The 27887-nt window shown below is 36.3% G+C and overlaps 4 protein-coding genes across 6 annotated transcripts; all 4 read right to left on the reverse strand.

The window, feature by feature from the left end:
- Positions 1–7710: 7710 nt before the first annotated feature.
- LOC113769015 (putative WUSCHEL-related homeobox 10) lies at positions 7711–8508 on the reverse strand. Its single transcript, XM_027313505.1, has one exon. It carries the CDS (start codon positions 8506–8508, stop codon positions 7711–7713), a length of 798 nt encoding a protein of 265 aa, XP_027169306.1.
- Positions 8509–10161: 1653 nt separating this feature from the next.
- LOC113769535 (pentatricopeptide repeat-containing protein At5g50280, chloroplastic) lies at positions 10162–15123 on the reverse strand. 2 transcript variants are annotated; one of them, XR_003468160.1, is made up of 3 exons: positions 14232–15123; positions 12113–13685; positions 10162–11139 (listed from the first exon to the last, which is right to left on the reverse strand). XR_003468160.1 is itself a non-coding variant. In XM_027314006.1 (2 exons), the coding sequence occupies exons 1-2, from the start codon at positions 15113–15115 to the stop codon at positions 12371–12373; spliced, it is 2199 nt and encodes a 732-aa protein (XP_027169807.1). In that variant the 5' UTR covers positions 15116–15123; the 3' UTR covers positions 11973–12370. The 2 variants fall into 2 exon arrangements, 1 of the variants encoding a protein (XP_027169807.1); XM_027314006.1 differs by lacking the exon at positions 10162–11139 and having other exon boundaries at positions 11973–13685.
- A 1592-nt stretch (positions 15124–16715) lies between these two features.
- On the reverse strand, positions 16716–24168 carry LOC113769600 (probable Ufm1-specific protease). Of its 2 annotated transcripts, none has more exons than XM_027314109.1 (13): positions 23938–24168; positions 23481–23855; positions 21798–22048; positions 21570–21657; positions 21230–21402; positions 20784–20874; positions 20133–20258; positions 19986–20033; positions 19795–19871; positions 18625–18713; positions 17758–17869; positions 17432–17534; positions 16716–17266 (listed from the first exon to the last, which is right to left on the reverse strand). In XM_027314109.1, exons 1-13 carry the CDS (start codon positions 24122–24124, stop codon positions 17037–17039), a joined length of 1950 nt encoding a protein of 649 aa, XP_027169910.1. In that variant the 5' UTR covers positions 24125–24168; the 3' UTR covers positions 16716–17036. The 2 variants fall into 2 exon arrangements, with proteins under 2 accessions (XP_027169910.1, XP_027169909.1); XM_027314108.1 differs by having other exon boundaries at positions 21230–21405.
- Positions 24169–25084: 916 nt separating this feature from the next.
- Positions 25085–27887, reverse strand: LOC113767393 (adenosylhomocysteinase). Its single transcript, XM_027311474.1, has 3 exons — positions 27481–27887; positions 26847–27212; positions 25085–26106 (listed from the first exon to the last, which is right to left on the reverse strand). The coding sequence occupies exons 1-3, from the start codon at positions 27823–27825 to the stop codon at positions 25360–25362; spliced, it is 1458 nt and encodes a 485-aa protein (XP_027167275.1). The 5' UTR covers positions 27826–27887; the 3' UTR covers positions 25085–25359.

Below are 27887 nucleotides of genomic sequence, written 5' to 3' on the forward strand. Positions count from 1 at the left end.
GGAGACAACGTATTTAGGAGACTTACAAATACTGTGTATTTAAAAACAAAGTCTAGGAAAAGTGACGTGATAAAAATGGAGGCTGAATTAGCTTGAATTCCATGGACGTTCAGTTCTGAATTAGCTTTATGGCGAAAAGCACTAAATAGAGGAGTAGAGTTGTTGGCACCAACTGGTCAATTCTGTACCTACGTCGCTTTTGGTCTTCCCATTCAATATCCGATTACCTTATAAGAGCCTGTGAGGGAAGCTGATTTTGTCAGTGTTGAGGGATTAGGTGTTTGATGGTGAACACAAGTTACTGCTATGTTCATGGACTTGGTTAATGAAACTACAGCATAACCAACTTTAAGCTTTATATTCTACCCAAGCAATATGACCAAACCACTATCTTAGAAAGGTGATAAGCTGTAGTAAATAAGTGGTAGAAAGTCAGCAGAAGTAAATATTGCTCTTGGAGTCACGCATATAACATGTTGCCATGCATATATCTTCTTTCAGTCCTCTTCCCTGCGTTAATCAAAGAGTTGTATTTGGATTTCAACCGCAAGGATAAGGATAGTTTGGAAATGTGAAAATATTTGAAGTGTGATTAGAGCATTTAGTACAAGTCATTACAGCTTTGATTTACTTAGATGTCCACTCTCAGACATTTAAGTCTGAGAACAGGTTTAGTAGTTGATAGTATTCGGTGTCAGGTTGAGCATTAGCTACGACTGAATTGAACTTGTGTTCCGATAGATTACTTAAAAGCCCCTTCAATCATTTAATTATACTAACATCTAAGCCTCATAATCTCTCGAAACCTTTCTCATGTGTTATTCAATTAATTGGATGTTTATATTCGAGGGTCACTTTCGACAGTTACAAGTAATTGTTCGAATTAATGGTTGCTCTTCCATTTTCTTCCGTTGGATTCTCTTCAGCTTCTATTATATCAGTACTTCTTAATAGTTTGTTTCACTTAGTATTCGATATATTTGCTCGAAGCTATGTTTGGTAGTTTAGCTTGAGATTTGTGTTCTTTCTCTCCTGATTGATCAATATCTAGTTTCTGAAACTAGAGTTTTGTTTCTTACATTTGATAAATTAGAGGTAGCAAATTGATTTAGCATGTAAATTCTTGTTTTTTGGATTTAATAATAGGTTTGTGACTTCTATAAAAAAAAAAAGAGATTTACTGGGAGTTTTTAGAATAATCTTAATTTATATTTGGTTTTGTATGTTTGATTAGGATGGTAATGGTACTAATTGAGTAGTATTTGTTTGATGAAACTTTTGCAGCCAAAGCCAATTGAGGCTTATGTTATTTAATATGTCTACTATGAAGGTCATTCTTTGTTGTTACTCGTTTGAGATAGGATGCATAATTAAACTATTTTATAATTGTTTTTAGCCACAGGTACCAAACTCTCGTGCGTTGCGCGAGTTCTTCTTCTCTAATCAAATGTTCATAAAAACGAGTTGCTTTTTTCTTTTTTGGTTCAAACTTACCATATTTTGTGACATGATATTCTAATCAGTACAAGTACTGATTAACTTTATTTTTATTGGAGGCTTGAGAGGCCATTAAATAGGAATAATTAAAATTTGAGAGCTACAAATTTCTCTATAAGGATTTTTTTGTCATCAATGTTTTGAGTATTTTAGAAGCCAAAACTTATGTATACATACCTCTAAAGAGAAATAACCCATGGGATACTTAGGACATGATAAACAAAGCTACAGCACATAACACAATCAAGCACCATTTTAAGGAAAAAAGAAAGAAAGAAAATCTTTGGTGTGTGTATACACACACACATACAGGTATATTATGTATGTGTACTTAGCAAACTGACTTCTTTCCTTTTTTTTTCCTCCCCTTTTTTAGACTTGCTTTAGAAGGAAAAAAAGTCAAACTGACCTCCTTTTTATTTCTTTTTCCTTCTCACTTTAATAGGAAAAATATTAAATGTGAGCAAACAAGTCCCCCCTGACTTTCTTGTTCTTTTGCATTTAAGTTGTTATCCAGGAATCTATTTTGATTTTCGAGAATTCATCCCACATTTGAAATTTTCTTGTAATTCCTTCTAAAAGCAGGTAGGAAAATGCCTTAATTAAAAGGTTCACTAGCTACAAAAACCAGAAATTCAAAATGCGCAAAGGAAAACAAAAACTGTTTGCAACTTATCATGGGCTTTTCCAATGTTTCCAGTACTGTGTTTATATTTTCGTGGTAGCACTTTGATACCAGAATTTCTCAGGCGTTATTAAGGTGTTTTTGGAGTTCTATATTCTTGATTTTGTACTTGAGAAATTTTGGTGATTGGCAAATCTGCCATTTCTAGTGCATTCATTGATAGGACATCAACTCGTAATGTATGTTGAGATGCGAAAAAACAAGTAAATATGTTTTTACTAAAAAAAGTTTGATCAGTAATACGTTTTTACTCAAGAACAAGTTCATTTAACAAGCCTCTTCAATACAAGGAAGAGTTTACTTGCCATATATATATATATATATATAGTACAAAACTAGTTTCTTGAATTTCTCTTACTTCTCTAATTTTCACTTGAATCTCTTCCCAGAAAATAAAAATAAAAACGGACCATTTGCTTCACTCCCCATCTTTTTCTTGGTGGCGCCGGTGCTCCGATGCAGCTGCCGGAAGATTCTTGGATCCTGCCGTAGGTCCTGCTGCTTCTGCAGGGCCTGGACCAAGCAGAATCCGTAGCAATGGCTCCTGCCTTTGGTTAGATAACTTTTGCGGCAGGAGCAATCTGCAAAAGAAGCTACATCACAAAAATGTCAAGGGGAAAACCATATAGCAAAGCAAGTTCATCAAATTTACGAGGGAAGTAATTAATCTCTTTCACAGAAAACCCTATGGCTAAGAGTCTGATTTTTTTTTTTTTTTTCAACTCTCGAAGAGCCAAAAAAAAAAAGGTACTGAACTTATTATAATCTGTTCTTTATTCTAAAGCCAAGAAAATATAGATTGGAATTCTGACCTTCATAAGATGAGAAAACCAGCCGTCGATGTGATGTGACGTGCCATGAACAGCAACCTTGCTTGATTTATCTCTGTGAAATCTTAATTTCAGCAAAACGTCGACATGCAGAGCTGTCATCAGAGTAAAAACAAGAAAACGAGGCAGGAGTAATCATTAGTCATTAATTTCTCAACCATTACTAATTAATTGTACGAGAAAAAAAACCCAAAAAAAAAAAAGAATACCATGGTTGAAACAAATGAGGGTACCTGCATATGTGGTCTCTAGGATTTTGATCGAGTACATATCTGACGTTCACTTCTCTGCATTAGCAAATCTTGCAGCCACAAAACCAAAAAACTGCTGAGAATAGATTATTTTTGTAAAAGAAAACAGTGGTCTTAACTCTTAATCAACACCCTATGGGAAAGGAAATCATGACAGGAAGAAAAAAAGAACAAAAAAAATAAAGAAAGAAAGAAAGAAACATCATAGCAGTAAATCAGGTGTATAGCCAAAAATTTTGACAAGGCTACATAGAGAATTCCATCTCCGGTAATAATGAATACCCAAATATCAACGATGATTGCCCAGTTTTGCAGCAGCTGCAAGAGGACTCAGCACTGAAACTTAAACAGCTCTCTGGGCTTCTGGGATCGATCTCTCAAAGCTGTATTTATGGACATGGGCATGAGCATTTGGGCGTGTAAAAGATAAGGGGCTTGTCCTTTTTTGTTATACGTTACGTGCCAATTGTTGTTAGGTTGATTGAGGAGTAGTCGCGAGGAGCAAGACCTTTAACGTCTATAGAAAGCGTTTTATTATGTTCAGTTCACACCAGGGTCTGTATCACACGGAATGGTTCCCAAAGAGTGTGTGGTAATGCTCATTAGTACACTTAATTACAACTCATCATATGCATGTACACATTTAATTTTAGATTTTCTTCCAATTAAACAATTATTTGATTCAATTTCACTTACCAAAACACTAGCACTTGAATTTCACATCCATTGAGCACTCTTGTAAGACAAGCTCAAATTAATATACATTTTTATTTTTATTTTGGTATGGAGATGAAGTGTATGTTTGTTTTTTTTTTTTTTTTGAAAAGCACGTAGGTTTTAATTGAAAGTTTCTCGAAATGTTTCTCCAAAAAAAAAAAAATAATAACTTCTTTCTTTTTTCAAAGCTAGAAAACCAATTAGAGATAAACAAAATATTTATCAGAATAATCAGCTAAATCGCTTTTCTAGAAGAAAGAAAATCACGAATTATATCACGATGCATCAAGATTAATACTAATGAACTGAGGGCCTTCTTTTGTAATAGTAAATATTGGGATCGTTTGAACAATTTGAGAAGTTAAATCAAATGAAGTGGTAAAATATCAATTATTGACATTCTTACAATTGAGGTACGGTGTCAATAGTTTTGCAGTAACATGCAGTCAGTAGATTAAGATCACCATTCAGTCAATAATCAAGCTAATCAAGGATTGGATACTAGTAATGCATATTTTTATTTATCCAAATTTGTAGACTTATAGTGTTTAAATTCAAATTCAGATGAAGTAACATGTATTTAGGGTTGTCAGTGTATACACTAACAGTGTAGAATATATAATATGTGTGTGTAACGCACACAAGTCATGTAAGGAGCGGCAGGACTAACTTGGAAATTTAAGCATTTTTCTGAGATTGCTAATTCTACTTAATATTCTACCCAAAGCATGAGGTTGATGTTATATGCCATGCTTTAAATCAATTTTTGAGTTTTTTGTGCTCAAATTCGTTGATGTGTTTTCTTCAAAAAAAAAAAAAAAAAAAAGAGTGCTTGTGAATTTCTCTCTCTCTAGTCTGGCCTCTCTTTGATCCCTTTTCTTTTTCTTCATTTTTTGGTTTCCCCTTTGTAGCAGTTTAGTGCTAGCCAAAATGCAGCTAAATATTTTCTTTTTAAAGTGACCTATTTTTTAAAAAAACTCAAAAGTGGCTGTGAGGGAAAGGGAACTTTTAGCAAATTTTATGATTTCTATTTTTGCCTTCTTGCATTTTTTTTTTGCATTTCTTTGCATTACGCATCAGTTTTTATTTTTTTTCCTACACTTTAAATTTTATCTCAATATGGGGCTGAAGTAAGTTCGTCGAAGTCCATATCATTGCATTATACCATATATTTGCATCGATTTTCAGTTTTCTGAGCATATGCAATTGGAAATCATTCAAACGAAATTAATCTCTATGAAAATTCAATTTCTTCTTCAACCAGAATTTATAAATTGGTATTCTTTTTTTATTCAACTTATAATAATTAATCCTCTTGAGTACGTTAATTTACTATGTTCACATTTTTTTTTTGGTCCCTTAAACCAAGATTTTGAAGCTTGAAACGCAAGGAATCCACAAACAAAATTGACGAATGGCTAAACAAATTAGAAGGCGTTGTTTTTTTTATTATTTTTTTTAAGTTTCCTAAAACTGACCTTTTCCAAATCCCAAAGGGAAACTAAAACATGTCCCAGTAGTTCACGCTTCCGAAACCTGCATGATTTGGAATCCCAATACCATAATGAAAAGAACGAAAGTTGTTTGTTTTATATATGGAACCCGTGCGAAGTGCCAAAAACATTACTCTTTTTCTGATGATCAATATTCTCGAATGTCATCTTGAATCTTGATCAAACAAAATTAATGGCGATGTGCCTGTTGGATTTATTGGCTACAGTAGCTAAAGAAGAAAAGATAAAGCTAGATGAAGAAGAAGAGAGGAAGAAAAGGAATCCAGAACAAGTACGTTTGTTACCCAAGAACGGAATCCAACTCGAACCCTTGGCAAAGTCTAAAGGTAAAAGGTCAATCAGACGAGAGCTTACAACATCAATGATGCATCTCGATGATCATCAGGAAGTTTTGGGTAATCTTCATAAGCCAGAATCAGATCCAGCAGTGGAAGAAACGAGTGATCATCAAGAGAAGAAAGTAGAAAAAAAATTCAGGAAAGTTACGAGCCAAAAAGAGAAGAGAAAAGTAAACAAGGCGGCTAGTGATAATGATAATAATGACGATGATTATGGCCTAAAGCAGAAGAAGGATAGGAAAAGGAAGGTAACTATTGTTGGTTTTGATTCTCCACCTCTGCCTAAGGAATTCAAGGAGCGGATTAAAGCCAAAGCCGAAGGCGGGGTAGTAGGCAAAGAGATAAAGGTGATAGAAAAAAGCCTAACAAGAACTGATACTCAATTCGCTCAAAACCGATTCTCCATTCCAGTAAACCAGATGAAGGAGGAATTTCTTCTCCCTGAAGAATTAGAATTCCTTAAAGACCGTACCCCTGATGGAGCGCATTGCAATACAATGGAGGTAAAGATAATTGAGCCATCGGGGAAAGTAGAGAAAGTGGGCCTGAGCAGGTGGAAGATGAGGAAGGAATTTGGCAAGCCGAGTGTATCTTATGTGCTCAAAGGAGATTGGAAAAAAGTTTTGACAGAGAACAGGCTCCAAGAAGGCCAGATGGTACAGTTGTGGGCTATTAGAATTGGTATAAACGAAGAGCTTTGTTTTGCCTTTGTTGTACTGAGATTAAGAGAACAGGAAGAGGAAGGGAGTACTTGTAAGACCAGTAATGTTGATAATGGAACTAATAATAGTACTCCTGTTTCATGTGTTGACGGTGAAGCAGAAGAAGCCAAGGCATCATCACCAGGAGAAAAAGATGGTGAAGTTGAAGAACGTAAGGCGGATCATCCGGATAATGGTCAAGCTGAAGTTAAGCCATCATCATCATCTGGAGGAACTAATAAGTAATCTGAACCTGAATATCATGAATGAATGAGATTGGTTGATGGACCTCTTTGGTAATCTTATGAGTTTGGATACTGTATTAGTACTTATAATTACTAATTAGTGAATGTGCAAACTTTCTTGATTATGAGTACTTTTGTGATTGGATATCAGCCAAAAGTATATGTAGCTGTAGTGGTTGACCAAATCTGCAGGGAGCATCCTTTCAGTTTGTTTGATCTGGTCACAAATTTCAGATTTGAGCACCAACAAAAGCTTTTTAGCTTTCTATACATATTTCTAGCAGTATACATTTATTTACAAGAAGTTTTTTTTTTTACCTGCCTTTTATATATACAGTTAATATGCTGTCCATGATATAAATTGTTCAAAGTAGCATTTTAATTAATAATGGCAAATGCAACTGATCATGAAGAGCCTTCGACTAAAATCTGTAATCATTATTATTCCTTAGTTTCTTGGTTCACACCATAAAGATTTTGAAAGCACATTATTCCCATCTTAGCAAAAGCTTGCAAAATGAAGTCAAGGGCCAAAGGCCCCATGCAACATGCCCCAGTCCAAATTCTGCTAGTCCAATATGTGTATCAAATATACCTACATATTGACTACTAGGATGTGGAGAAACAAAACAATTGAAGAGAATGCAAGAACATAAGTAGCAATAGTATTATGGTCAACATAACATAAAGATCAAAAGAAATAATTGAAAGAGAGGCACAAAAAGAAAAGAGCCCAGAGAAATTATCATCATGTACTAGCCAAGTCCAGAAGACACTAGCTACAAATTAATTTCCAACCCATGAAGGCATGAGCCTTTATTTTCTAAGAAAATTTATTATAAAAAAAAAAAAAGAAGAAGAAAAAAGGAAGAACTCAAGAACTTGAAAAGTCTATAACTAATTAGCAAAGAATATTTTTTCACGTTACTATACTATTCTGCATGAAGATAAGGGTCATAGCACCCTGGTGGATTCACATCCATATCTTCAAGTAAGTAATGTATTTTCGCTTTGTCTGATGACATGCCTCGATGGAAGCCCTCTATGGCAAACAAGGGCTGCTGCATTTCCATCCCTTGTTCATCAAAGGAAAATATTGAGTTCCCAGCACTTACCTTCTGAACACAGTAATTTTGGCCTTCGATCATGGGCTCCGATGGCTTCAACTTTTCTCCCTCCTCCAGTGATGATTCAGTGACCATCTGCGTTTCTGGTTCAGTCTTTTTCTTCTCAACCACAACTTGCTTCTTTTTCATTCGAGCGCGACGATTTTGGAACCAATTGTAGACATTTGATTCAGAAATTTGGCCATGTTTTGCCAATTCAGCAGTGATATCTTTAACCTTCTCCTTTGATGGAGTCTCATTGCCTTGATCAAAAACACGTTCAAGAATCTGAAGCTGCTGAGCAGTTGGATTCCAACGCTGTCTTCGAGGAATCCTATGGAGGGAAGAAGTTGTCATCAACGGGGTAAGATACGGATTTCTCAGCATGAAATGCGAAGGATCATTCTGCGAGATGAGGGCTCTATGCAAATCTTCTAGTTGCTCGCAGATGGTTGCATAAGCAGCAATTTGCTTCCCGAGGATTTCCATCTGCTCATCAGTCATCACCTTCACAAACATGTCATCTCCATTGTTCAAATTTCCACCATGAATATTCTGTCCCTCCATTAGTAGTTGAGGCTTTTGTCGTTCTTCTTGATGTTGCTTCTGTTTTTCATACTCCATACCTTTTTGACTGAATTGAATTATGGTTCTTATGAGACTTATATGCCTAAATCTTCTGAATAAAACAACCCTTTCTAGGAAGAAATGAATACAAGATCGAATCTTATTCTTAATTACCAAATATTACATTTTAAGTAGGGGAGATATGTAAAAGATTACAATCATTTTTGTACCAATATTTAAGTCTAATGGATTTAATGAAGAGCTAATAGTTACCTTTGATACATTTTAGAAAAGGAAATGTCTAATAGTATATGCTAGTAGGTACAATAGTTCGAGATATTTTAAGAAACAAAATCAAGAGGTGATGTATATGATCAAAACCTTCCATTACTTCTTTCTCTTCCTATCAAAATTGGGTTGTATGCAAAATGGGGGCAAAACAAATTGATAAAAGAATATAAACAAAAGAAATTATGACTATTAGGTTTTGCAACTTAATTAATTGCCACAAACTCAAAGAAAATTCAAGTATACCAAGTTATTGTTATTTAGTACAGTCACTAAATTTATTAGTATAAATTAAACTGCAACATGGTTACGCTTCACATGCTGATGAATAGGGAGATGTGGAGAAAACTAGAATTTGCTTCTTTTTTCCCCTCCTCAATTATGTTCTTGTTAGATTTTTTCCCCTTATGCTGAGTGATAGTAGTTATTAGGGCAAAAAACCTCAGCGGTCATTAAATTATTGGCTGGATCATGTTTTGACCATCGAACTATTTTTTGTTAATAATTGACCACTAAATAACTTAATCAGTAAATCTATGACCATTTCGTCGATAATTACTCTTAATTTCTGAAATTAGCATTGCACGTGACAAAATACAGGGGTAATTTTATCCAGCAATTTACTGACCATTTACTTACATAAACCCATCAACCGAAAAGAAAAAAAAGAAGTGCAGGCCAATTAAACTAACTTTCATTCTCAAAATTCTCAGCCACTGCTATCAGATGATCGTTGTCGAGATCAAGAGGCAACCTCAAATCAAGTTTTTGCACGTCAGCCCTGCATTGACTAATTAATTGAAGCGAGCTCTCTTTAGTACCGCCATCGTAGACCAGCAAAGAACTTAAAGAAACAGAGCCCTCTGCTAATTTTAATAAAACCCCATCCGCTAGAGTCCTAGAAGTCCTCAATTCCATTTCTTTGAGAGTCTCTAATCCCTTGATAAATGCTGAAAAAGACACGTTATCTCCCACGCACTCACAGCTTAGCGCCTTGTTACAACTTAAAACGCAGGCACAAGACACCATATTTAACCTCAACTTCAGATTAAATTCTTGGTTATGAAACAAATTTAAAGCAGTTCTTTGATCTTTATAATGTGCACATATTGTTGAAAGAAATAGACCTAGAAGTACAGAAACTTCTTGGCAGATATTCACCAAGAATACCTCGAGTGAGTGTCCAGAACCCAACCTCATCATGAATAAATTCTTGCTCCCATTCAATGAATTGGCAACTCTTCCTTTTCTCTCAATCCAAGAAAAGTAAAAGGGTCTCATCAACGCCCAAAAACAACAGAGACGAGGCAAGAACGATCATCAAAAGGACCTGATAATCGTCCCTGAACAGTGCACGACCAGGATTTGACCCAAAAAAATTATATAGTCCAGATCACTTCTTGTACCTCATTTTTAACAACGTGTGTGAAACCCATAAAAATTGGTTCTAAAGTTACACATTGTGCAAACAAAATTACGCGGTGTGCAAAATGCAGAAAACCGCTAGAAACAGTTGCACCTGCAACCATTCGCCCGTGGTCCAAGCAACATCTTTGGAAGGAGGGGGTGTTTGTGTGGGTGAGGAGGAGTGTGTGGAGATAGTGAGATATGTTACAAACATCTCTATTTCTGATTGATATTCTTATATAAGTCTGTCTTAAGCATGCAACATAGAATTCCAATATGTTAACATGAACCAAGCCGGCTTTCCCCCTTTAATTCCGGCAGCCCAACAAACATCTTTTGCTCGAAGTCCTATGAGGATTATAACCAGTTGAATGACTTTTACTCCTACTTATGATTCCATATAGTTAGGATTAGCAGATCACGAGGAAAATAAACATGTTACACCAGAATATCCCCCAATGAAATGTGGAATCAGCCAAACAATAATCTTGACCTTTTCAGGAAACTTTATCTGCCATCATGGTGATCAGGGCTTGTCAAACGAGAGCTCAGAACATGATCAATTAATTCATAGAGATTAAGACTGATCCCATGACCCCAAGCGTTTGAGATATCCAAAAAGGCTTCCCTGAAAGTCCTCAAAACTAAGCATTTAGCAGTTCTCAGAGACAGCATAACAATGTCCATTGCCAAGTCTTTCCACTACAGTACTGTCTCAGTCCTCAGAATTCGCCACAACATCCTCCAAATGCCGCTCATAATTCAGAGAGTCTTTTCAGCTTTCTAGTTTTCAAACATTGCGGGTCCAGGGCCAAATCCACAAAATATTCTCATCTTCTGAGAACAAGTTTATGCCTGCATATATAACCACTCATGCAATGACTACTTTTCTCGTGTTGGTCACAGCCAGCCTTTATGAGTACCTTGAAGGCCATCTTGTAAAACTATGCAGATGGATCCTCGGAAGGAAATGTAAAGCCACCCGAAATATACCTGAAAGCAAACCGAAATTAATTAAAAAATTCATAGGGGAAAAGACATGATGCTCAAGTAGCCATTTTGCATCCTCAACTTCATCATTGTACACTTGATGTATTTTTAACTTCCTTGCCATTTCAAGTGTAATGGCCTTTATACTCTCAAGCTTCATTTGGGAAATTTCAATTCTTCAAGATTCTCACTAAGCTAAATTGCTGCTTTCTTATTACTCGGCGAATTCATCTGTAATATTCACATCTTAAATTAATCGAACAAAAGTCCAAATAAACAAGCTCTTTGGCCTAAATCTAAAACTAAGCTTTTTGTCATTTTTCGTTTTTGATGACAAGAGGTATAGCGTCCACCAGTATGTTGCTTTGGACAATGTTTTTGTGCTATAATCTAAGAGTGTCCAAATATTTTTACATTTTATTCTATGAGTTCCCAATATCTGAATACTTCAACTTCAAGCTCAGTACAAGAATTAAGAGCATGATTATCCATGTTTTCCATGTTCACAACAATTTTACCTTGCTTCAGGTAATTTTTTCACATATCTTAGAGTACCAAGACTAAGCAAATTGAACTCCTGAGATTTCACGCTTTCTGAATTCGAAATCCTGATTTCTTTGTGATTTAGTCAAGAAAAGTATTTAAATGAACCTACTGAAGCCAATTTACGTTTGCTCGATAAGTAAACAAAATATCCAGTTGTTTTATAATTCCGAATTATTTTTACATGGTAATGGTAATAAACATCAAAACTTAAATCCTCCAAGAGAAGTCGCAGAGCTAAAGTAATAACTACATATTATTCAATCTCTATTCTTCTAGAAATACTATCAAGATATGGAAATTATCAGTATATAGTTTGTGCGGATACATTATTATGCCCAAAACAAAGAAGAGCAACTACATTTCTGTGACATGTAGATGTACAAAAAGTAGCCTCTATATAGGAAGTATCTAATTCAAAAGTAGCTTTTACCTTGCCACAATGGTCATTCCCCAGCTTCTAAATTCATGTATTACTTCTTGAGAAATACATTGGTGGCTCCATCATAAAAGCTACAGATCCTGCTCCAAGAGCAGCAGATCTCAAGCTTTCAACCTAAAATTCGAGCAAAATCTCCTATGCACTTCTGGACAATTAAAATATGGTCCAGCCTAGTAATGTAGGGCTGAATTTAAGAGCTAATCAAAGTTAAAGAACTCCAATCTGAAAATAAAGACAAGGACCTAAGTTTCAGCTTCCAGCTTTGGCTGTGCCATGTGTTCTTGACCGTTTCTTTCTATTTTTCCAAAACTCATCTTTTTTCCTTTTTTTCTTCTGTTTCATCAAACCCAAGCTGCTATTAATTATACCCATAAGAGCACTCTTATCCCTCCTATTCTTTATTTTGGCCTTCGCATCCAAGATTGCCCTAAGCTTCTCATATGATCTGGCATCTGGAACCTGCCCACTTTTCACCATCTGCTTGTGATAAAAGAATGCCCTTCTAAAATCTCGGACACGTAGATAAGCATATATCATCGTAGAATAAGTGATAGAATCAGGTTTCAGTTGCAATGCAGCCATCTCCTTCAGAAGCTGTGGCAATTTTGATTCTTGTCCTCCCCTTGCATACGCATTCACTAACATATTATAAGTCATTATGGTTGGTTCAAATCCAGTTTTTCTGAATTCACATATTACATCTCTTGCTTCAACATAGTGTCCTTGTTTAGCAAATCCATCCAAGAGAATGTTAAAGGTCACCCGTGTGCCATCAATTTTATTCCTTATCATCATCTTCCAAATCTCCATCAGCATTTGGGTGTCACCAGCACGTCTATATGCATCAAGCAGAGCAGTATAGGTTTCAATGGAGGGTTTAATTCCCTCCTTTTGCATATTCTCAAAAGCCAAATAAGCTTTCTCATGCCAGCCACTTACTGAATAGGCGTGAATGAGAGCTGTATAAGAATGTGACGTAGGAATTATACCAACCTTTTTCATTTTCAAGAATGCATCTGCAGCCATGTCACTCATTTTTTTCTGCCTTCCATAAGCACTAATTAAACATGTATATGATTTGACATTAGGCTCCAACCCCACATTTTCCATCTCTAGCATCAGTTTCTCAACAATTTCAGGCTGCATTCTTCTGCTATAAGCATCCATTAGAATGTTATAACTGGCAGCAGTGGGTGAAATTCCCTTAGCCTTCATCTCGACAAAAAGACCCTCAGCTTCTTCAATCTGGTTTGATTTACAATATGCATCCATGATTGTATTATACACAACAGCATTGGAAGAAATCCCTCTTTTCTCCATATCTGATTGGATAATAAGAGCTTCCTTCTTCAGTCCCTCCTCACAAAAGGACTTGATTAACGCACCTGAAACTTCCAAACTCCACTTGACTCCTTTTGTTTTTATCTTTTCAACCAACTCCCATGCATCTTTAGCACTATTACCCTTCTTTCTCAGAACTGTAACCATAATGGAGCACGTCACATGATCTGGTTGGACATTATTTGTTCCCATTGATTTGTATACTCCCCAAGCATCATCATACCTTCAAATGCAGTAAAGCAAACACGAGGAAAATCAACCTTTATGTTTGCAGATATAGCTAGAATTAGTTTAAGACATGCCAATACGAGAGAGAGAGAAATACACAGGGTGACATCTAAAGAATACTAAAAGGTATGTGCATCTGGCAAGAACTACGAAAGTGCAAGTGCATTCAATTATCTTTATTGATCAAGCACAATAATGCTGGTTTAACAAGAAAAGCGCACAACTTAGAAAACTGCCATCATCCTTAAACCTTCTTGTGCAAAATTCTATCACAAGATAAGCAAGGCGTGGCAAAGGACTTTCATTACCTATGAAAATATGATCCAATAACGAAAACCTCAATTGTATAAGAAGCCAACCTAGTACTACCACAAACACATACCATTAGAAATTCAAGAGAGGATATTTCAAGGTTCGAGCGGATTAAAGATGGTACTATAAACCACGGAAATGCACAAGAAAACTTATAAATTACACAAAGAAAAGAGTAGGAAACCAACGTGAAACTGAAATGAGTGCCATAAGGCAAACAAATTAGTACCTCCCACATCCCAAAAGTCCTGAAATTGCAGCATTATAAATATGAACATCCCCGAATCTTTTCTCATCAGGCAAGTTCCTGAATAATACCAATATCTCATCTCCCATTCCTGCTATCCCCAAAAGGGGAAACAGAACGGAACAAGCTCTAGGAGAAACCAAAGAAGGCTCCTGCAATCTCATCCATTCAAAAAAATACACACAACTCCTTATTAGCCCTTCCTCACCCAGCATTCCCAATACCTCCCAACAATCTTTCTCACTCACTTTCCCCTGAAATCCTCCCAAAACCTCACCTAGAGTTGAGTTGTCCGGCAAAGTCTTCGCCTTTTCTAATATTTCCCCAACCATCCCACCTACTTTTGATTCACTGGTACTAACTGAATTTGAGTCAACTAAAGGAGAACCCAGTTGAAAATTTTCAATTTCTTCATCACCTTGAGGTGAATTATCAGTTTCAAAAGCTAGGTGCCAAGAGGATTTTCGGTTTTTCCGGACGGAAATTTTGCCTTCTTTACCCGGGTCCGGGTCCGGGTTCGAAGTTTGAGACTTGAAGAATCTGATAAGTGGGTCATCTCTGTTAACTTTGGAGTCAAAGTTTTCATCTTTTGACGATTCTTGAGGTGGGTTTAGTTCGGTTTCTGAATTTGAGTTTCCTTGAAGAAATGGTAGGAAAATTGGTGAAGTTGACGACTGAGGAACAGTAGAAGTGTGAGGAGGAGGAGGAGAAGAAGAAGGGGAGGAAAGTGAAACGGATATTTGAATATGGGATGCTTTGGTAAGCTTGAAGAGTTTAGGTGTTGAGGGATGATGATCGTTAAGCAGAGGAAAGGAAGGAGGAGAAGAAGGAAAATGGATGATGGGATAATATTTGAGAAGCGCCATTGTTTGAGTTTGAGAGGGCTGGCAAGCAGCTACAAGAATAAACCGAAGGTTGACAGAGATAAATAGAAACATCCTGTCATACTGTACTCTAAATTCTCAAACTTAATTTCGTTTTTTTCCAAAAAAATAATAATAATAATTTTTATTTTTCCAAAAAAAATATATAATTCTTCAAATACTTTTGGATTCATATTGAAAATGAAAAAAAAATTCGTTATTTATGATTGTACTGTATTAAATTGAGTCAAGTCACATCAATCATATCATGTCTCTTTGATCGTCTCGAATTCCTTTTCAACATGTATTTCATGCTCTTTAGTCTATAAGTTGAAATCAAGTTTTTGTCAGGATCACGACTTAGATTCCACAGTTACAATCCAAATTGTATTTTCACAATAACTTTTGTTGAATAACAAAATTGCTACTCTTTCTCAAATTCAAATTACGTTTAGATTTGAGAAAGGTAAATTTAGCATTTTATGTCGAAACTGCCATAGAAATACAAATATTATTTACGTTGATAAACAGAATTAAGTTAACATAAACCGATCCAATTGACGGTTTTTATTTTTAAAGTTAAAAATTTAATCATAACTAACCCACTTGAGCCTACTAGGGTTGGTTAAGATTTTGCCACAAGTGCATGCTTGAACAAGGTTCCAGTCCTCAGCCTTCTGTCCTCCTCACTCGCAATGGAAATGCTATTCTTGACTTTGAGTCGCTTGTTAGTCGGCATCCTTGAGTACATTAATGACATATGATGTTCTAATGCTGCCTAACTAGTTTTTGGTCAATTTTTTATAGTACTTACTAGTAGTTGTTAGTAAATTGCTTAAGAAAGCATATTGCCTTTTTTTCAAAATAGCTGTATTTCTTTCATTGTTCCATGAGTAGAAGGCTACATTATAATTCATACTGATGAGACTTGAATACAAGACTTTCAAGAAGTGTTAAAAACCTTGAACTAGTACAGCAATTTTCCAACGAAAAATTGCTACTTTTTTTATAAACACATTTTCCAATCACCCTTTTATCTCACATATATCAAATCACTACAGTAATTTTTCTACAAAAAAATGCAATCCAAACAAGGCCTAGGACTGTTTGGATTGTACATGCAACAGCTGAGAGTTGGCTTGTTTTGTTTTTCTTGTTGGATTAGCTATTTGATTGCATGATCCTCGTTGCTTTAACTGAGGGAGATGACAAGAAAAACCCTTAATGATATTCAAAGGTGGTGGAATGGGCGATCTTTGTTGCTGGTAGCTCAGTTGCAGAGATCAATGAGAAGAACTTGGGACTACTTGACGCTGTGTTGCATCCAGTTCCAGTGCCTTCCAAATCATTGATGTTCATGTATCAAGAGAAAATCCCTATAGAATTGTCATATTTAGATGCTCTTAATGAGCCTACCACAATCAGTTAATAACCCAGACTCATGATGAGAGGATTTCTCTCATCTGACGCAATTCAGACAAAAGGGGGGTAAAAACAATGTCCCATTCCAACTGCTGAAGGTATCTGCCCTATTCAACTTTCCAGTACCGAACACTGTTAAAAAGAACAGGAGATGGAAAACTGTCGTAATAAACGATGTAGATGGAATGAAAAACAACCTTTAGCATAACAAAGTAATGAATAATTTACACCACACAATCTTCAACAGTGACTTCTAAACATACCTCATTTCCAGTACATGATCAAAAACAAAGAATTCCCACTACATGAAACCAAATCAAATTGCATCCTATCACCAATTAATTTCAAACCCTCCCCCCGCCTCCCGTCCCCTTTTGCCTTTCTTTTTTCTTCCCAAAAATGAAGAAAATACAACCAGTTTTTGTATGTCCTACAAGTCTACATTAAAAGGCAAATGGCTTCAAAATGGTTTTGCACCAACTAGTGCTAAAGCAACTACTAACTAGACTGTATTAGGCCTTTGAGGCAGCAAAAGATTGTAGAACTTATCATGCAAGAAGAAATGTTTCCCTTTGCTGTCAATGGCTTTTTTCCAGCCACACCATCCACCACTGACTATCCTTTTGAGATCATCAGTGCCGGTATAGTGAGGATCAAGTATAAGAAATGCACAATCTCCACTTACTTCATTATAATCAACACCTAGAAGAGTATATGCCAGGACACCACCACCTGCAATATATATTGAGTGGTAAGGGTTTGACTACATATTTCGACTGGCCAATAAGTCACAAAAGCAAATTTCCTTGATTACTGAAGCATCATAAATTAATGGAAAAAAAAAAACACAGTGTCATATATTAATGGAAAGGAAAGAGTAGAATATGTATAACTGACCAATCATGACAGGTGTTCCTTGAGTATCAAAATGCAATGCCAGCTCTCGACATTTCTCAGGAAGCTCAGCTCCAGATCTGACATTTATCACTTTACAACTAACCTGTTGATAAACAATTTACTTTATAAGTTTAAAGAATACATCTGTGGATCGAGATCTATACTAATGCTGTATCAAGTATACAAGCAAGTGATTCCCGCAATGTACCAATCTAGAACAGAAAAAGAATTTGCTAAAGCACTTATGACTTACACAGAACAGCAAAATGACTAATTTAAATTTCCAATACTGCACATCAGAGTCATAAGAAGAAATTCACATATACCCCAAGAAGCTTGTCTAACACAAAGCTCAACTCGATAGCTCCAATCCACTCACGTGACCCTATAAAAGAAGGATCCTTGTCGCCAATCTCCACAAGTGTCTGTTGTATTTCCCTGAAAAGTGGATTTTGCCACTAAGATGAAGCAAAATGGATACTAAAAATACCAAACACTAGGCTACTTTGCAGCAAAGTATTATGCATAGCCATCTACAAGAGATTATTTCTACCCATCACTCATAACTGCAATAATTTGCTTTCAAGATATTTTAGACTTTCTACTTTCAAAGGTCAAGTATAGGCTAATGTGGTCACTATAACTACATGGCATTACTCTCTACTTTGAAACATGACTTATATAATATCTCACTTGAAACTTGAACAGAAGCACTTCTCCAAATCCAGTGACAAGTTTGACAATCAAACTCCTGTTCTTGTAGAATGTTGTTTATTACAATATTATTCATTAGGCTTCAGAGATACAAAATCTAGTATATTCTTACTCAATCTATTCATTCCTGTTGCCTTTTTTATCTTGATTGGTTCGTAGGAGTAAGTATACTTTTTTCATGCAAATATGGATGTGAAATCGGATACAATGTCCACTGATTGTAAACAGAATAAGTTCCTTTTCTTAAATTAACTTGATTGTATCAGGACTCACATATATGCCAAAAGTTTGAAAAACTAAAATGTGCATAGAGTTTTCTTTGTCTAATGAATATGACAATGAACTCACCTTACACCAAGCAAAGCATAACAAAACTAATCCATCATTTTTACAAATTCAAATAAGCAGTAGTGGTGATCTTCAGTTTTTGACCAAAAAAGGAAAAATTAGTGGTGATCCTCAGCAAGAAACTTTGATACCTGTGTGAAGGAACATCAATTCCACTGTAATGTTGGAGCCTAAACCAGGAAACAATAGTCTGCAGAGAACGATAAGCACACCCCCAGCCCTGGTAGTTTCATTTTCACATATAATCAATTGTAAGGAAAACCAAGAATTACAAGTATAAAAAGGATGGCACTCAATTGCTCTCTGAAAAATCTGTACTATCAAACAACAGAAAGCATTTATTTATCCAAAATATGACAAAAGTAATTAGCCAAGCAATTGAGAAATAACATATCAACCACAATAAGCACATATTAGATCCAGAGTAAAATTGATGACATTTATTAGTATAACACGAAAAACTGAATTAAAAAATCAATATAAACATAAATGCCCTAAAATCTCAAGGTTGGACCTTCCAAAAGCCATCAAAATTTGAAAACCAATGAGCATCCAAAAATAATCTCTCGCCTAACAAAAAATAAGCAGATGAAAATTTTAATTGTCAGAGAGGAAGCTGAAAAAGTACTATCCTAAAGGTGTATACAGCAGCTTTTATAATAGTTAGTTTTGACATTTATACTTCAGTTAATTTGTAATTTGAAGACTCACTTGATATATAATCCTGTGCTATTTCCAAATACTAAAGTTATTCAGGCATTTGATTTTTTACCATTTGATCTTTAGGAGGCCAACCTTTTGATAATATTAAGGAAGCTTTCAAAGACTTAGATATGTCTATTTTAACTTAACTTCTTGAGGTAATATAACTGTATTATCAATTTCAAATTCAAATATATTGCCGCTTCACTTTCTTAAGAACCTTAGGTAAAGGCTGTTACTTTTCGTCTACAATTTAACACAACCCACAAGTATTTTCAGAATACAAAGGCTGTTACTTTTCCACCTTCTTGTGCTTTAGCCTAAAGCCTCCAGGTACTGATTAAAAGGATATATGCAAATTCAGAATGCCAAGATGTTCTAATTTCTGCACTAGCAAAAGTGAAGATCCAGCTCACCCGCTTAATAAAAGTTGAAATTTTTACTAGTCAATAGTTGATTCACAAACTTCGCGGCAATCTGGAAACTGACCATGTACTTAAAACAAGATTAAGTGAATACAACTCAATCTTAAGAAACATGACATATGGCAGGTTCTATCCCAAAAAATTACTTATTGAATTGCACCAAAAGGTTATTACCGAATCGTCAAATCCATCAAGGAGGTAATGATAGTATTCATAGGAACCTTGAATAAGAGACACTGTGCCCCCAGAGACTGCAAAAATCATCAGGATATACCAAAATGGTACAATCCAATATAAAGCATCAAAATAGATGCACTCTCAAGCAACATGGAAGTGCAAATGTACAGACCAACAAAGTCACTTACCCCCACTGCTTGGGATACCAAGATGAACATCTTTAAGCAAAGATGAACCTGAATCAAATGTACACAAGACAATGAGCACATCAATGCAACAAAACTATAGCTTTGCATTTCCAGTAACATGAAATGAAATCTTCTGTTTAAAAATACCTTTCCTAAGTGCACTGCCAGTAGTTTTATTGTCCTTAACAGATAAGTTAATGGCATTCACGACTCTTAGGAGTGGACGATCTAATGGTAATCCAAATCTAATATGAAGGGCTTTTCTGGTTTCAACTGCAAAAAGAAAATTAGATACAAAGTATTCAAGAGCCTGTGAAACATATGCAGAATAATAATACTAAACAAATGATTACTCATTTAGAAACTTCTAGTCCCTAGATAAAGGCAGATACTTTTGTCTTTCAATCTCTCCTTTTGCTTTTTTCATTTTTCACTCACCCTGGGGCACAAAGTGATGTTTTCTGCAGCAAACATGAACTTTAAGCAAAGAATAATTGGAAAGAAAAATTTGCCACTGAACCATTTTGATAAATGTGACCAGAGCATCTTTCACCCATATATTGCAAATCATGCCAGAAAAGCTAGAGTTTTTCATTCTTCAGTGTGTTCTGCTTCTCAATCAGATCCTCATCGTTTGTGACATGACAAAATTCTTTTTTAAAATTTTGCGCAGAAAAAAAACGGAAAAAGGAGGAACTAGATTCTTCTAAGATCCATCTTATTCAGCATTTTTTACGCATAACGTACATTACTTCACGCAAAATTTAACTGGTAATTTAAGGTCGAAATCCACATCACCTTGCTTCATTTCCATTTCCCCATAACTGAGTTCATAAAAAATGGTAATGGGAATAAAAAATCCAGGAGGAACAAAGTGGTATGGTTGTAGCTGCACAATCACAAAAAATTTTGGTCATTTCACAAAAACAGCTATCAAAGTTTCACAAAGCAAATCAATAAGGTCTAAATTAGAGAACAGCAAAATGCTTTCCCAGTAAGAATGAGCAAAAGCTTCTACAGAAAACTCAACATGACAAACTTTTCATGAAATGAAAGTGGAAAAACTTGAGATGCATGCACATTAATGTGATGCTCGTTGTGACACAAGAGTAGTAAGCTTTTATTAATTTGATATCTAGAAGTGCAAGAATGATCAGCTTCAGCCACCCATTCCTGACACAATTATCATCGTTTTCATGGATAATTAAAAAATTAACCGGAGTTTGGAAGCTGGTCACAAAAACCTGCGGATGTTCTGTTAAAAGATGGGACAAGATCTTGTTTCTCATTGAAAGTATCTGATCAACAAGTGCAGGAATGATCAACTTGGAAACTGCAGCGGCCAATGAAAGATCCTTTGCTGCATAACAGAGCACTTCTAGTTTATGATCCACAACCAAAACTTTAGCATCTTCCACTGCTGAAAAGAGAACAAGTTAGTGAACAAGCTGGTTTGTAAATCAGAATAAATTATCAATACAGATACACTCCAAAACAAGGACAAAGCAGAATGAATAGGGAACCCTTATGAATCTTTAAATGTTAAAATGATTCACTAGACATAGCTCAGTGAAAAGTCAATACCAGGATAATATTCAGCAATAGGTGCAGCAGGTTTTAGAGACCTTTTTGATCTGTTACTCAGGATACTCACATGGATTATATCTGCATACTAAGAAGTGTAACCATTAAAAGGGCACTCAAAAAGATTGATAAGACACAGAAAATTTTTAAAAAATGTTTCCTAAGTCTGTTAGAAATATACAGAACCACATGAGAAGGACTTTGTGTAGAAACCCTTGTTAAATTTACCTCCTCAATAGAAGTATAAGATATCGCTTTCCCAGCCTTCAAGCAAAGGTCAGAACAAGCAAACGTCTTTACTTTAGATTCTTGAGAAGTTGTACTTGACATTTCCTTGTGCAGCTCCAAATCTGTGCCAGAAAGGACGACAGGTTGTTCGCCTGCTGAAGGTCCATTAGCTTCCATAATGTATGTGGTTTTCAGATCCACCAAATTACTCACGACAACTTCAGTAGCACGAATGTACATCTTCTCCACTTCTGTCAAATGCATATAGTAGTTAACAACCTCAAAGATCTGGTCAATTAAACACACATCTCAAATTAAAACAAAAAGAAAAAAAATTATAGAAACATGAAGAAAGAAGCTATGTGGCATAATCTGTTTACTCATTCAAACAAACTGAAAACCAATATGTAACAGAGTAACATACTCTTGCACTTGGTTATTGAACGCAACTATAGACTACTAGTTATAGCAGTAAGTCCAGGAAATGTAATCAGGCAATTTCCTGGCCCATCCACCGCCTTGTCCAGGGACAGATGTTCCTGATGGCCGAATAAAGCATAATATGAATAAAGGAACTCCATCCTAGATGTCATGTTGATTGTGGATTACCAACAAGCAAATTGATAGAAATTGGGAGGAAAACCACAAAGACCGATTGAGGATTAGCGTGACAAGGACTGAGCATCTCTTTCAGTCTTAAGCATAAATAATGCTCTGTCACACAAAAGTTGGCTAGAACTGGACCTAATGCAGGACTTTGATTCCTATAGTGTGTAAACTCTACAAAAGCAAACTGAACCTTACAATCATCATAAATGTTGAGATTCTTTAGTGCCCAAAGCTTTATGAGCAATTGAGCATGTCCGACAGTTATTTCAAAAAAAAATATGCTGATTTTGAATAAATCAATTCCTGTTGATTTGGGACAATCAAACTGTTTATCTCTCATTTCTTCGAGCCCACTATTACACCTAGCATTTCTACTTTTTGTTCTTTTTTATTCTGCCTTCAAGAAAAAAACACCATCAAGTCTGTTCAACCAGCTGCAAGCATCAATTATGAATTCACGAAACAATTTTTTGTCTTATACAGACGCAACTGCCAGTAGAAGTTAAGAAGTGCCTCAAACCTTTCAAATTCCTTAAAATTCTGTATTTTCCAGTAATTTAACAGCCAACTATTTACACTATCCTAACAGGAGGACACATGTCTTGAGCAATTTTCAATATAAGCTCACACATAGATCCCATGAATGCTTGGTATGACTGATGTTATTTCTCCATTCACCAACAAGATTGAAAAATATGCGTCCATTTTATTTGGCAAAGCTTGTCAACAAGTTGGTTACCAATCCATAAACCAATGCAGAGGGATTTATTTCTTCAGAGCAACTTGTAACAAATATCTTAACCTAAACATTGGTTGTCGTATAAATTGAATTAAATGACCCACTGATCATAATTCTTAAAATGCTGATCTCAAAAGCAATGCAACAACATTAAAAAGAAACATGCCTCCATAATCCTTACACCGAGTGATCACCAATAAGCCCCTATCAATAGTTAACTATGAAACCATAAAACTAAATTTGCGCACATCTGATTCACAATATCATACTCTGAACTACCACACACTAACCACATATTTTTTTCAGTCAAACCAAAAAAGAAGGAAATGATTTACCTTTCGGATTTTTGGGTGGATAGTATACTGGAAACTTAATCTGAAGCTCGCATTGCAGTAAACAACCTCTCTCCCACACATACTTCTCAGGCTGTTCTTCATATAAAATTGAACTAATCTTCTCAATCTTTTTCACATTTCCAGTCTTGAACGTAAAGAACTGGACATCGCCAGCATTATTCAAATCCACCACTCCTCCAACCAACATTTGATCCTTTTCGGAAAAGCCTCCTCCAGCATCACCATACAACAGCTTCCTCAATCTAACAGCAGCATCAACAGCCTCGCCAACCGAATTCTCAAAATTTGGATCATTTTTCACTATCAATGCCCCAATCACCTCAAAACCCTTTGGAAGCAGTATCCTTATATCATCTGCTCAACCCCACACCCAAAAAAATAATCACAATTTTGATCATCGTTTTGTACATTATGCAGCCAAGGGACAAGAGAATACCTGATTCTTTGGAGAAATCTGCAGAATTGATGCATCGAATAGTTGCGATGATGGTGGGGGAAGGGAAGAATGGGGAGCCGATTAGCCACTGAATTTGGGGGATTTCTGCCGATTGATCATGGAGTTTTGGGAGAACAAGTTTCCGGCAGAGGATCCGGATATTCGAGTTCTGGATATCGGTATCCATGGATGGATTATTACTTGTGTTGAAACACGATAACTGGTTTTGGACTTTTATGAATTGAATCGGGGAAGACAGACAGGGTTTTGAATGGGTTTATAACCGTTAACCCGTAATATTATTGGAAACAGCCAAATTGGGCAAATTGTTAGCATAGTCCATAACAATATATTGCTCAATTATACTTTTTAGTCACGTACACTGAAATATTAATAATTTGATTTTTTTAAAAATAAATGTGTACGATAATAATTTGATGTATATGAAGTGAAAAAAAATGATTAAAATGGTTCACGAAAAATATAATATTTTTTTAGAAAAAAATAGCAATCCAAACAAGATGTTTCCTGATCGATTTACATTTCACCATCCAATATTTGGAGTACCAGCAAAAATCATTGTTCTGTTATTGATTTTCCACAATCAATTTCAAAGCAATGAGAATTCAGAAGTGGAATAAGTGCTGAGGCATCAAACTGAATTTTAAATCTTGGAATCCAAATTCAGAACTCCAACAACCTTGAACCGCTATAGATATACTCAGTGAATTTGAACTCTGTCCTTTTCAAAAGTAACCAACCACCAGCAAATTGTGCTTGTGGCCACTTGGTGAATTTGGAGGCTCTTTCGGGAGTTACAGCATACAGGTTGAGGGTTTAATCCATGATTCCCACAATAATTTCCATCAAAGAAGGCTATGCTAGCCCAAGGACTTGTGGCTCTCTACTCTTTTGAAAGGATAAACTTCTTATGAAACCAGAGATCTATACTCTAGTTAGGGGTTGTTCTTTTAGCTCATCTCTTCAAAATGACACCAATCAAAATTTCTGGTCTCAAGCTGTATGCCCATGTGCAATTGCAGAACATCATGGGATAATCTTTTTGCAGTTCTGACAATGCTTTTATCTTCATTGCATATGTTGCAACATCAAAGCAGCAAGGTAGGATGTTTATGCAAGCTTCATCTGGAGATTACAAAACAGCATTAGCTGATGCAACAAGCAATGGCTTTAAAACTTGACAATAAACTGATTCATATGCATCACTTATTAGTTCACCATTTTTCGTTACTCATCATTACATAAACGACTTCATTTGCCAGACGGCAGAGTCGAACCACAATCTAAAACGATCTATAACTATCATAACTCAGAATCAACGAGGAAACGGCCAACCGAAAGCATCTAAACCAACACCCAAAGAAGTACCAGTAGAAGCCCTTCATCCAGGTTGTTCATCTCTCAGTACCGATATTGAGGTGGCTTGTATGGACCCTCTACTGGAACATTAATATAGGCAGCTTGGCCAGAAGTGAGCTTTGTCAACTTAGCTCCAAGCTTTCCCAAATGAAGGGCAGCAACCTTCTCATCCAAATGCTTTGGCAACACGTACACCTTCTTCTCATACTTGCCAGTTGCCTTCTCCTTCCAAAGCTCAAGCTGTGCAATCACCTGGTTGGTGAAGGAGCAAGACATGACAAAGCTTGGATGTCCAGTTGCACAGCCCAAGTTCATCAGCCGTCCTTCAGCAAGTATAATGATGCCAGTTCCATTTTCGGGGAAAATCCAGCGGTCAGTTTGGGGCTTGATGGTGACCCGTTTCACGCCTGGGTAGTTTTCAAGACCAAGCACATCAATTTCATTATCAAAGTGACCTATGTTACAAACAATTGCATTGTTCTTCATCTTCTTCATGTGGTCCACCATAATAATGTCTTTGTTTCCTGTGGTTGTCACAAAAATGTCAGCTTTGGAGACAACATCTTCCAAAGTTAGAACTGGAATTCCTTCCATCAAGGCCTGAAGAGCGCAAATTGGGTCAATTTCTGTCACAATCACACGAGCACCTGCTGACTTGAGAGCAGCAGCACAACCCTTACCAACATCTCCGTATCCACAGACAACAGCAACTTTACCAGCAATCATCACATCGGTAGCCCTCATGAGACCATCAGGGAGGGAATGACGGCACCCATACAGATTGTCAAACTACAATGCATTTAATAGATATAAGAACCAGAAAGAACTGGCTAAAGAGAACTTCTCTACAATAAACATACAAGAATCTCACTTTGGTGTATCAAAATCATGATCTCTAGCAAAATATCCAATGCAAAAATTAGTCACTGAATACTTGATCGACTAGACCAAAATGTATATCAATATCTTCCATACCATATTAAGAATACGTTTAAGCTAATCAAATGAACAATAAAAACTGACACAACCGGAAAAACACAATCACAACTGAAAGATAACAAACTTACAAGACTTGCTCAGCAAATTGTTAATGCTTTCATTTCATCCAACTAAATTGCCATTACAATCAAAAGTTATCTACAACTAAAAAATTATTTGCTAGCAATAAAAAATGTAAACTGTAAAACACTCAATTTCAAGAAGGAATTTCCCAAAATGAATACTTTTGAGAATCCATTAAAATAGAAAGAAACAAAAAGAACCTTTTGTAACTAACCAAAATGGGGCATGAATTATATTTTGATGCCAATGTTCAAGCCAATAACCAAGCTATACCAATCATACTATCATCAATTCAGTAGGCAATGCCAATTTGGTCAAAAAAAAAAACTGAATACAAGAATAACACTAGTGACAATTTTCTGATCCTACTCAGTAATTCAAACTTTCATTTAAATTCATCTGCATGCAGCAAATGCAGAAATTAAGTGGCCGAAAACAAGAACTTGAACCCAAATCAATAATACTACCTTACTCTTAGTAACAGAATCATTGACATTAATAGCGGAGAACAACAGGGTTCCATTAGCTTGCATTTGATAAAGCCTTTTGACACCGGTGGTAGTCTCCTCCGAAACACCAACCAATCTCCCCTTCATCTTGTGGTACTTCTTGGGATCCACCTTAAGTCCATCTCTAATTATCCCCAAAACTATCTGAAACTCAGCATTTTCAGTTGAGCTCGGGTCCGGCAACTTCCCAGTCTTCTCATACTCCTCCTCTGCCTTGACCCCCTCATGAATCAGCAAAGTTGCATCACCACCATCATCCACTATCAAATCAGGCCCTCCTTCTGAACCCCAGTCCAATGCCCTCTCAGTACACCACCAATACTCCTGTCAATCATCAACAAAATCAAACAAAAATTTCTTCAGCCTCATATTCCAACTAAACAACCAATGTGTTTAAAGAAATTCAGCCCAAGTTTCAAAGCCTTTTGATTATAACCCTTAAGAATCTACTAAAGTTCAGAAATTTCTACCTCAAAAATAAACTTCGCCCACCAAAATTAAAATTCAAGCATATAAATTATTAAAAAGGTAAACAAAAAAAATCTATTACATAAACAAACAAGAGAGTAGAAATTCTGCGTCCGGCTATTACCTGAAGGGTTTCACCCTTCCAGGCGAAAACGGCAGCGGAGTCGCGGGCAATGGCGGCAGCGGCGTGGTCTTGAGTGGAGAAGATGTTGCACGAGCACCACCGGACGGAGGCGCCAAGGGCGGTGAGAGTTTCAATGAGGACGGCGGTCTGGATAGTCATGTGGAGAGAACCAGTGATTCTGGCTCCCTTGAGGGGTTGCGAAGGCCCGAACTCGGCCCGACATGCCATGAGTCCCGGCATTTCTACCTCAGCCAGCTCAATTTCGAGCCGCCCGAAGTCGGCCTGTGACAGATCTTTGACCTTGTACTCGCGCCCGGACGAGGTTTTCTCGACTGAGAGGGCCATGGTTTGGATCGGGCGAGGGCGAGGGCGAGGGTTCTGGGTTTAGGACTGATAAGAAGAGGAGA

The sequence above is a fragment of the Coffea eugenioides genome, chromosome 4, assembly GCF_003713205.1.
Source record: "Coffea eugenioides isolate CCC68of chromosome 4, Ceug_1.0, whole genome shotgun sequence".
NCBI lineage: Eukaryota > Viridiplantae > Streptophyta > Magnoliopsida > Gentianales > Rubiaceae > Coffea > Coffea eugenioides.